Source organism: Limulus polyphemus, unplaced genomic scaffold, assembly GCF_000517525.1.
Source record: "Limulus polyphemus unplaced genomic scaffold, Limulus_polyphemus-2.1.2 Scaffold3890, whole genome shotgun sequence".
NCBI lineage: Eukaryota > Metazoa > Arthropoda > Merostomata > Xiphosura > Limulidae > Limulus > Limulus polyphemus.
Window position 1 is genome coordinate 46,227 of NW_013669500.1, and position 12,447 is coordinate 58,673.

At 34.5% G+C, this 12,447-nt stretch overlaps 1 protein-coding gene across 1 annotated transcript in view; it reads left to right on the plus strand.

The window, feature by feature from the left end:
- LOC106470229 overlaps positions 1–12,447 on the plus strand; it is a gene marked incomplete at its 5' end in the record, with an annotated part of 39,352 nt that extends 26,905 nt beyond the window's left edge. Inside the window, one exon of the mRNA XM_013930768.2 lies at positions 8,756–12,447. Within this exon, the coding sequence (XP_013786222.2) occupies positions 8,756–9,129 (374 nt within the window). The remainder of the gene's footprint in view (positions 1–8,755) is intronic.

The following is a 12,447-nucleotide window of genomic DNA, read 5'->3' on the forward strand; positions in this document are numbered from 1 at the left end:
GTTAGTAAAGTTTAAGTTAGTAATAGTAGAGTAATAAGTAATACTACTACACGACACTTTAACTTACTAAAGACTGCATATATATATATATATATATATATACAACATAATGTATTCAATTAAAAGAAGCAAGTTTTAATACATAAATTGTAGCTATACATGCCAGGAAAAAGGCCATAGCTTTACTGGTCTTACTGCTTCCTATGGCCCTGCATCCCCATATCACCTGACCCTCTTGGTGTTTCATAGTTGCATTCAAACACATTGGATGAAACTCTTCTTTACATTACTGTCGTAAAAATTACTTTCTGTGTGCAGATTGAACTTTGATTCGTCTAAGAAGATCATTTGCTCCAAATTGCTTAAGTCCACTCAGCATGCTGTTTGGTCCAGTTGAGCCTCATCCTTCTCATTTTCTTGGTGAGGAGGGGTTTCTTTCTTGGCCATCTTGCTGGGAGACCAGTTGAACACAGGCGAGACCCGATGGTGTGCGCGGAAATGACCCGTGAAGTTTTTTACTGTTGGATATACAAGACTGTTCAGCTTAAGAGTTATTACCTAGTTTTTTTTAGTGATTTAATACTTAACGATTATTTAGATTTCATAAAAAGAGGGTTAAAAGTTAATTATTTTAAATGCAATTGTTATCACAAATTTCGTTACGTAACTCTGTACAGTCATACCTTGTGTATGCAGTTTAATTGTTGTACTAGGCTTTTGTAATATTGTTGACATCATCTTACTGGAAGCTTCTAAGTTTTTCATTATGTGTAATGTTGTTACTAGAAAGCTAAGTATTTCTAGTTTTTCTGCCGTGTGTTATAAATACGTGCAGATACAGAGAGGAAAACAGTAAGTTAGTGAAAGTAAAAGTGAAAAAAGTGAAGTTAGACTGTTTGATTGCTAGTTTAGCTGTTATGGGCGATTCCTTAAGTGAAAGTTTCACAGTTTGTATTGTAACAACGAAGACAGAGAAGAATAATTCGTATTCTCAATTGAGTTCTAAAGTAATTGTACCAGCCTGTGTGGACTTTTGACGTAAAAGAGAATTACTTAAAGCTCTGAATACGACTGTGGTAACCCACAGGGGTAACATAAGTGAATTTATCACTGATTGTATTGTGATAACAGAGGAGAGAAGAAATAATTCGTCCTGTCAATTGGGTTCTAAAGTAATTGAATCAGTTTGTGTAGACTTTTGACGAAAGAGAGGATTATTTATAGCTCTAGATTCAATTGTGGTAGACAATAGTGTAATCAATTTTTGTACCGACGTTTGACTTGTTTTGAATACATTTTATTTGAAAACAAATGGATTGTATGCTGTCTGTTTATTGTTGAAATGTATTGCCAATAAATCACAGACACCTACTGTAAAGAATTGTGGCCATATAAAACCAGACATTGGCGAGCCAGCTAGAATTATACAGTGGTAAATGGCGGTAAAAGAAGACGTGAACGACAGCAGATGTAGACCTATATACGCAAAATTGTAGTGGTTGTGAAAATAGTGTAGAGATCACAATCATGCTATATAACCATGTAGACTGATTTTGATAAATGGATACAGGGAGAAGTGAGTGACTTGGTCTAAAAAAATGGTGATCTATGAAAGTTTGTTAAACAACAACAAGAAATAGAGAGAAAAGAGCAGCAACAGAAGAGAGAGAAGGAGAGACAGAGAAGAGAGTAAGAAAAGGAAAGAAAGGAGAGACTAGAAATACAGAGGGAGAGAGTAGGAGCACATATTGAGATCACAAAGCTCACCAAACTGAAAGACAAAGGACCCAACAATGACAACAGGGTCAGGGCCAGCCAATCCAAGATGCCAAAATTTGATGAACAGAAAGACAACATGGATGCTATCTTGGAGAGATATTAAAGATTCCCCCAAAGTCAGAACTGGAACAAAGGCAACAGGGCAGTCTGTCTCAGCCCACTTCTCATAGAAAAAAAGGCCTACATGTATATGCAAGCATGACGTCAGAAGATGCCATGGACTAGGATAAGTTAAAAGTGGCGTTGACGAAATGCTATGAACTTACCAAGGAAGGTTTTCCCCAGAAATTCAGAAAAGCCAAACCTTACACTGGAAAAACTGTATTTCAGTTTGTGGCACGTCTACAGCGAAAATTTACAAGATGGATTGACATGGCCAAGTGTGAAAATAGTTTTGGAGGACTGGCAGCTCAACTAATACATGAACAGTTCATGATCACGTACTCAACTGACATGTCAGTGTTCGTAAAGAAGAGAGCACAAAACGACGTGGACAAGATTATCAAGTTGACAGAACAGTATATGGAAGTCCATAGAAGGAGTATATCTGGCAAGTCCAAGAATAACCAGTTAAAGTTGAAACCAGAGGTAGCTGAACAGAAACAAGAACTCAATGGGCAGAAGGAAGAAGAGATGCTTTGCATTTTATAAAATGGAGTACATCGAACAATGAGTGCAATTTTGTCACCAACAAGCAACAGCAGAAATCTCAACATAAAGCAGCTGGAGGTATCTCCAGATATTTCAGACAAGAAACAAGAAAAGAGTGACTGTCACTATGGATGCTGGTGTCATATGAAACAGAATAAAAACATCACCTCAGATTCACCATAATAAGTGTTATCTCTATGATTAAACAGTGCATGACTAATGTCAGTTCAAGCTAGCAAATGGATTAACAGTGCCATTACTGATTGGAGCATGTGACAAGCATTGATAGGTCACAACATGCCAGTAGGTGAAGGCTATGTCGAGGGGAAAAAGTAAAAGACCTACGAGACACTGGGTGTAGCAGTTTAGCAATAAGAACCAGTCTAGTATCTAATTATAAAATGGTGGACAAGAAACGTCTGTGTGTATTGATTGATGGGACAGTGAAAAAGTTTTTCATAGCAAGAATAAAGGTGGACACTCCATAATACATGGAAGACCTTGAAGCCATGTGTATGATGGCACCAATCTACGACTTGGTGATTGGAAACATACCAGGTAGTAGAAGATTGGAGGAACCAGACAGATAGGAGACTGGCGAGGCATCTGCAGCCACCACAAGAGCTCAAGGGAAGAAGAGCAAGCAAGATATCAAGCCCCTTCAAGTCTCGAAAAGTGACATCCCGAACATAGGTCTAAGAGAACTGAAAGACGCACAGAAGAAAGACCCTTCACTGTAGAAACTTTCGGACAGTGTCCGGGAGAAAGTCAATCACAAGACAAAGAGGAAAGAGACTTACAAAATAGGGAGCTGGAAAGTAGTACTGTACCGGATCTATCAAAGCAGTTCTACTGGGAAAGCTAAACACATCAAAGGCAGTCAGAAGTACTTCTATGAGACCAAGAAGACCAAGGATCAACGTTTCAAGGTCGGACAGAAGGTCTTAGTTCTGCTACCCCCCAGACAGCAACGAACTCACCCTGCTGTGGAAAGGGCCTTTTGAGATACAAAACATTGTCAACAGAATGGACTACAAAATGAAACTGGATGGGAAGACCAAGATCTACCACACCAATCTGTTGAGTTACTTTGAGAGGGAAGAATACCTAACGGGTGCAGCTATTGAGGCACAGATGGACGTGGCAGGTGTGGCTGTTATAGATGCAGAACCAGAAGACAGTGGCTTTGTTATAGAAGATGAAGACCTACTTGACCTAAGACCACTGGGTGGAGGTGAGACGTACAAGGACGTCAACATAAGTGAAAAACTGACTGGCAAGCAGAGGAAACACCTACAGGAGCAACTGTGCCAGTACACAGATGTATTCACAGATGGGCCAGACAAAACAGACCTTGTGTAACACAAGATCAAAACGACGACCAGGATCCAGTCAAGATAAACCCCTATCAGATATCCTACACGAGACCAACAAGGGAACTTCAAATGTTAGTGGAGACTATATGAAGAGACTTCGTGTATGAACTGAGAACAGTCTTTGTATATAGCATCACATATATGTTGTTGCAGATAGGTTTATAAACTGACTTCCTCTAAGAACTTCTATTTATAGCCAAATAATGGCTGATGCAATACCCAGACATTCTATAAAATTGTTGATGTAATAATTAGACAGTAGTGCATTATCCCTTAAACGTATTATCACCTACATGTTTTATGGCTTCAAAATAGATGATGATTCCGAAGAAAAGTGTGAAAAAATTGGGTGATGCAATAAATTTTTCCACCACTATACACGTAAAAGTCATACCCCTGAAAACACATTCGAAAAACAATCTGATATTTCTATTTTCTTGTTTTTATTTTGTAAAATTTTAAATTTCGTTTCAATAATTAACCGGAAAAGTTTAGATAACTACATAATGAATGGTGCACCTTTAAAACCCCTTAACGTCGTCCTAAGACAGAAAATGCTGTAAGCCGACTTTGTTACTTAACGATTTAACTAGGTTTTCTATATGCGTTGTATCTATCCAGTTACACTGAAAAGTGTTCTGAATTTCCTTGGATTATTTGTAAACCCTTTTAATTAAACTTATAGGAATTGTTCGAATTGCTAATAAGGCAAACTGTTGGACAACTTAATATGCTTTCATTGCCATTTTAAACCGAAATTTGATGAGAACGGCATTTGAAACGTGTTTCTCAAGCACCTCAAACACGATAATTATTCACTTTCCCATCTGAAATTTAAAAATTCTTGGACTACTCTTTTACCAACGAAAAGTGCGATTGACCACCATATTATAACGTCTCCATAGCGTGTAAGGTGATGAGATTCTAACCTACGACCCGCAGATCGCTAGTCGAACGCCTTAACCACCACTCCAGGCCAGATCCATTTATAAAAAGGCCTTATGAAAAGTGTGACGTCTTGTATCAGGTGAGAATCTACGAATACAGAGGTCAGTGACAAATGTCGTTACTGTACCACAGGCAACACTAAGCAAGATAATCAAGAATAATATCTGTATATCACCTGTATACAAATTGCATTTATGATATATCCTTCCGACTGTTGCATACCTAAAGCAGTTGGAGAATGAAAAAGGTATTCAAGATATTCCATAATAAGACTTGCTAATCAGGAAAACGACCGATTAGTAAGAGAAATGGTATAAATGAAGAGATAAAGAACAGGTGAGAGTTATGAAAGACATATAGAAAATACATAATAACTAAGAGCGAAATAAAAGGAGATAAGTTAAGAGAAATAGGCTAAGACATGTGAGAGAAAGTGGCAGAGTATTAATAGTTAAACTAAGCTTTAAAATCAGTTATAAACATGTTGATAAAAATGAATGGAAAATTAATGTATGTGAGAAAAGAGAGAAGAAGAGCCAAAGAGAAGAACTAGGGAATATGAAAAACTGAAATAATAATAGGTGGGACTAATGAACGAGACAGTAAAACAAAAAAGTGAAAACTATGGAAAATAGAACCTGTGCGAGAAACAAATGTAGAGAAGATATTGATGTTTAAACATAAGAGAATAGTGGAGAAAACAGGTGAGATGAATGAAATAAACCAGTTGAATGTTGATAGAAATTATAAAAACGTGCGCTAGAAAACATAATCACAAAAAATATACAAATGAAAAAGAATGAATTGATAAAAAATATGAGAAACAGCTAGAATGTTAAGAGCAGATAGAGAAACAGAGATATGGTTAAAATGTGAAATAAAGAAAAGAATGGAATATGTAACGAGCCTATGAAAGAGGAGAAATTTGTAAGACAAATGAAAGATAAAGAGAAGAAAAGAAAGAATTACTGAGCTTATTACATAATAGAAGTTTCAAAAATGATAAATCTCCTATATCAGATAATATTTTACACAAGAATTTTGAAAGAGGTTAAGGATCGGATGTGTGAGCCACTTGCTACTATTTTCCTACGTCCTTGTATAGAGAGAAGGAATCAGAAGATTGGAAATTAGCTAATGTTACTCGTCTTTTCAAGGGAGGCAATAAATATTGCCTCAGTAATAATATGCCTATTAGTCTTACACCAGTGATGGGAAACGTATTAAATATTTGAAAAAAAACGTTTTACAAAGTTATTTATCAAAGTTTAAAACATTGTTTGATTGTCAGCATGATTTCACTAAGTAGAAACCTTGTCTGACTAATCTTTTTACATATTTTGAAGAGGTTACTACTTGTGTAGATAAGGTAGATGTGTGGATATGGTGTATGTGGATTTTCGGAAAGTATTGGACAAGGTGCCACATAAGAGGCTTGTTAAAAAATTATCTTTTAGGTGTGACAGATAGGTTGGCTCATCAGAGAGAAAAGTGGCTGGAGGGTTGTTATAAATAAAATTCGGTTAAATCGGATTAATTTTATAAGTGAGGTACTTCAGGCCTGTGTTAGGACCTTTATACTTTTTAATTTACATCAATCACATCGATGAAAGAATGACAAATAAATTATTTAAATTTCCTGATGATATTAAAGTTTTGGGTGTTGCTGGCTGTGAGAAGGGTGATGCTGATTTACAAAAGGTATTGAAATATTTGTTGAGTTGGGAGAATAAAAGGCAGGTGGCTTTTAATTATTATAATAAATGCAAGATAATGCATATGGATATTAAAATTTGAATTATCAATACAATTTTGATTGGAGTAACTTTAACAGTGCTATTGAAGAAAAATTACATTGGAGTTCTGGTTGATAGGTCTCTTAAGCCATCCAAGAAATATGCGTTTACTAGCGGCAGAGCAAATAGGAGTTTAGATTGAATGTACAGAAATACCGAATACAAGTCTAAATAAGTTATAATTTCATTGTGTAGGTCATTGATTAGGCCACATTTGGAGTGATGTATTCAGTCTTGGGTTCGTTACCTTGAGAGGAACATTGAATGGTTGGAAATGGTTCAGAGGAGGGTTACTAGGATGAGACCTGAGATGGAAAGTTTGTCATACAAAGATAGGTTAAAATCTCTAAAGTTTTTTCTTTAAAAAAGAAGAGTTATATGGAATCTGTTTGGGTGTTTAATATTGTTAAGAAAGTGGATAGTAATGATGCATAATCTTTTTCCATACTTAACAGTGAGAATAGCAAATCTAGGGGATACAAGTATGTATTTTGGCAGGGTGGGAGTTATTATCTACATAAGACAGCTTTACTTTTCTAACAGGGTGGTTAGCTTTTGAAATGGTTGCCTTCAGATGTGGTAGATGCAGTTAATTTAGGAGAGTTTAAGGGTAAGCTTGATGAATATTTGAATAATAAGAACTGGCTTTGAGAGTTTTATTTTTGTTTGGTACAGCGTAGATGAACCAACAGGTTCCTTGTTGTTCTTAAATTATGTGTATATCTAAAAGTATGGACAAATTTAACAGTCGAGCTTGGTGTAAATATTGGAAAAAGTGACAGAAAAGAGTGAATAGAAATAATCAAATAAGTTAAAGAATAAATGCTAGGACTTAAAGAAACGGGGAGGGAAATAATAGGTAACAAAAGTAAATTCAATAAATGCTAAGACTTAAAGAAACGGGGAGGGAAATAATAAGTAACAAAAGTAAATTCAAACCAAAAAAAAAGTGAACAATCAGAAAAATGAAAAGCAATTGGCAATAAGAAAGGAAAAACAATTAATGTAAAGGAAAAGACATTTAAGAGGGATAGAATAAATAAAAAAACTCGTATATATATGAGCTCAAAAATAACTTTTTTGCACCAGACATCAGGATGGAAGGTGCTAGGTTTTTCATTATATTGAGTTTTAATGACTGTCAAGTCAACAACTAATAATACATTTTTACGCAATTTTGCGTAACACCAAACGAAAAATTACCAAACGTAAACATATTCAGAACCACTTAAAACACAGTGAAATTTTTTACCTTTTATCTGGCATAATACTCGTTGGACAGTAGGCATGAGCATGTTGTCACTTTCTGCTACTGTAGATCAAGTCAAAGGTTATACAGTATATTTTGTGTGGTCATTTTTTAGGATATTGTTACGACAGCGGAAGTCACGTGACGCTGGTAACACGTCATGAGATTCTCGAAGGATCGTGACTTTTCCTGGCAACTCTAGTCTTTTCTAGGCGCCCTCTATTTTAGTATATAAGCCTGGCAAATAATTGTAGATAGATGGAGATAGAGACAGATAATTGAGTCGAGTGAGTGGTAGTGACCGTAAGTAATGTGCGTAAATCGTTGTGAATTATAACGTGTGTTTTGAAGTTAAAGTGACTGTGGAAATTCTGTGTATTGCAAAGTTGTATTGAGAAAGAATAAACTAGTTTTATTTAAGAAAGGACTTGTATCGCTGAAGTTCCTCGGGAAGAATTTATACCGGAAATTAACAAACGACCAGATACGTAACAATATATATATACAAATATGAGCTACAACCGTGAATTCCAGGATTCACGGCTCACAACCTGTTGCCGCAAAAGCACGCTCTGTACTTTGGAGCCGTGTGTATGCTATGAGGGTGATGGTCATAACCCACTATTAGATCAGAAAAGAGTATCCATCCCTAGAGCTAACAGTGAGTGCTATTGACTGGCTGCCTTATCTCATTTCTAATTTATCGAAATTAGGGACAGCTATGTGAATATAGCCTTTGTGGAGCTTTTCATAACTTTTTGAGAAAACAAAGTATAAATATATTTAAAAAAAACATCTGTTTTGACGTATTGATAGAAATAGAAATAAGGGTAACAACATTTAGACTTAAGAAATATGCAGCTGTTTCAGAATGGATATTTACCAAATTTATGAAAAATAGAAATTGTTTAGTATCAGATGTTCTTTATCAATTCTATTACATTGATTTACTTTAGCTGGCTACGAAGAAGTTGCCACGATCGCCAGACCACCGATAGATGTGCTCCCGAAAACACCGTCATCAAATAAGACAGGCTATATCATTTCGGCTTTTAGGGTGCTTCCGGGGGAAGATCGAGAAAAGCTCGAACGTAGTTGGTTGATGTGGACAGGTGCAAGACTGATCTACAAGCGATTACCTCAACGATTAGGTCTACGTCGGATCACTTTCCACAAGAAAGTTTGTCCTGATCGTGGGATTACCTATGTGCTTCTTTGTGAATGTGCTGCCCTCATGGAACGCGTGACAGAAGCTTGCGTTTTTGTCGATCAATTAAGAGCAAGATGTTGTGGATACACCGCCCTCTACAGGGTAGTAGAATTTTTTTGATGATATTCAGTTTAAGGGAAATAAAACCGTGATTCCTAAGTGCCATTGCTATGGGATCCTTTATTCATATATGAACAAACCCATCCCAAAATAATATGTGTAATAAGAATGGGCCATTCATGATAAAATAATGTTTGCCGTTTCTATGTAAAATAACATCTTCGACCACTAGAAAAATAGTAAGAACCCAAAAGATCGACCAAAATTTGAAAGTGGTTGAGTTATTTGGTCATCTTTCAATTTTTTACGTACATTATGTGCATATTGTAAATTATATGTTAATAAGTGTATAACTGTTCAAGATGTATACGAAATATCTACGTTTTTATTCACTCGTAGTTGTATTTCGAAATTCAAATGACAGCATTATAATGTTTGTCTAATATTTTCTGTGTATGAATAACTTGGTCATAGCTATTTCGTTAAGTATTTTGTAAGAAAACATTAAATGTGTTGTAGATCATTGCATACTTTATTGATTTCTATTCTCTGCATTTTGATTGACAAAATCTCTGTTTTTATTGGGGTTTTCATACATGCATAGGCTTTGTTAAATATGCATATAACACTGAAGATGATAACATTATTATTATGGTGAAAGCTATTACAGTAAGATAATATAATGTACTTATTTAGAAAAACTTACCTTTTCTGATGCCATGTACTATTCGAACGGGATATGATTTTGTCATGGTGTCTCTAGATAAATGTGAAAAGTTAGATATATGTATAAAACAGAAAGCCTAAAAGATTGAACTCGTATGATAAAATTTAGTATTTGAGCACGTGTTTCATGCTCTACAGGTGACGCAATAATCACAGAAAATGACGTCGTACTCGTGACAATAACCTAATAGTGAGAATTCCAAAGGGAAATGACGTTGTAGTGTTGGTAATGAGGGCGTGTGTGTTATGTCATAAACCATAAAAAATTTGACATAGATTCGCTACTCACCGAACAAGGAGGTATCTATTGGTCTTTTCATCGTATGAGGACTTCCTTTGGCTACTGAAATGTGGACACTTGGTTTTAAAGATAAGAACGTTTTATAATGAAAATTGGAAATTAAATTTCTCGTTATGGAAAATTTATATTATATTGATATTGTGAAAACGGTCATTTCGTAACACATTCACTGATTTCATTTTATCTGGTGATAGTTTATACCAGTTTATTTTAACATATGTGAGATTTGTATTTTTTTATTTTTTTGTATTAGAAGTAGCTAAAAATTAGTATCTTACCAAAAGATGACCAGTCTTCATACAAAACAAATAAATCAATTCGGTAATCTTCGATAATAATTGTTTATAAAAATTTGAAACAAAATAAAATAGCCTTTTTAACTTTTTAAAATATATGTAAGCAATTGTGTGTCAGAACTTTCACGAAAGTAATATTTATATTCCTTTCTTATAGATATTCCTGGTTTCTTAGAAGCGCATGAAGTGTATTACTTTTTATTATGAAATATTATGGTATTTAAACTGAAAAAAAAAGTCAAGGGTAAACTATGATCCTAAATAATCACTTTTATCGTTGAATTGAATAACAATTTGAAGTCCTATGAAATACGTGTTGTTCCTGTATCTAAAATCACAAACTATATTAGCTAAGACTTGTATTTGAGTTGGGTTTTTTTTATCTTAGCATGAAAAAGAAGAATGTTTTTTTTTTATCAAGACAAACAAAAGACGATCAATTTTCAACAAGTCATCCAAGTCTTCATGGAAATCCGTTAATATTTGTGTGTGTGAAAATACAGTAATCATTACATACAAAAAAACGAGCCTTGGTTTCTGTAAACTACTGTCAACAAATTTTCCAACAATTGGATGGTATTGGGCTAGTAAAGCTGAATGTAAAAGTTACTCAAGAACCAATCAATTTGTAAATGTTTTAATAGTTTGGTACAATTTATCCCTAAGGAGTATATCTATCTTTGGATTTAGTTTAGAAACTACTCTTATTAAGGAATCAGTTCTCTGACGACTTGACAAGTGAATGTTCTGAAACGGTGAAACATTTCATTGTTTTGTATTTGTCACATGACAAGGTGAAAACTAGAATTTTAAGACCATATGCCTTTAAAACCTTTGTAATTTGAGTACCTTAAAAGTTTGTAAACAAAAACTCGAGAGTTATTTTTAACAATCCATTTAATGCTTTACTTTGCAATAGTATACGTGACAATGATTCCTAATGCTTTGTGGTTAGAAAATGCTGATTCTTGTTAAGTGCAGAGTTGCACAATGGAAGACAAGATGTAAAATGATCTTTATATGCAGCTATCCTAAAATACGCCGAAATTGTAAATATTAGTGGGTTATCTTAGATTATTTAATACAGACGATACTGGTAAAGAAACAGTTTATAAACGAAATACTCAGATTTGTTGAAATTATATTAGAAAAGGAATACTTTGGAGAAAATACTTACACCTTTTGATATAACATTGGAAATACTCTATCTGCAATAATTTCATTTTTTATTTAAACTGATTATACAGGCCAATACGTTAAGCAGAATAGTACCTTGTGAAATCTCTATCACGAAAAGTCCGAGCTAGTAATCCTGCGAAAGATGGTTTAATCCAATGTTAAGTTTTAATCAAGTAACCAGTCAATGATTTCCTCACTTTAGGTTTTCATTTATTATTGTTTTTCTTGTATTCCGTCAGAATTAAACAAAAACAAAATATGCGCAATCTAGAAACAGCTAACAACAGTTCATATAAGGATTAATTGCGACTGTAAGTTCCAGAAAAGTAAAATATTAATCAATGTCTAGACGTAATCCATCTCGAAACTAGGTTAAAATAAAAGAACAGGGATCAAACTACCAATCATATAAGTTATAAAAGCAGTGTTTATTCACCGACACTTCAAATTCTATAAGTATTCTGGGTCTGTGGGATAAGACACAGATTTCAAATGTCTTCTTCAGAAGAATAAAACTTACATTCCTGACATAATCCGTTTATTTCACGTTCATCACAGTGAGTAAAGGTGTTGAATCGGGTTTTCTTTAGCTAAAGTTTCAAATATTCTTGATAAATGATGGAGTTTAACGAGGCAACGGATGCTTTTTTATTATTTATCTAACACACTAGCCACTTCGCTCACGTGAAAGGTATTTGATAGAAAAAGTGTTACTTTTTGTTGCTGGAGTATGTTAATATTTTTGTGCCATATGATATGTTCAGTTATGTGTATGCCAAATATGGCGACTAACCTGCGGGAAACTTAAGCTAAAGAAAATATTATTTTTCTCCAGAATTTATACATAAGTGGGCCTGGTGGTTAAGACACTCGTCT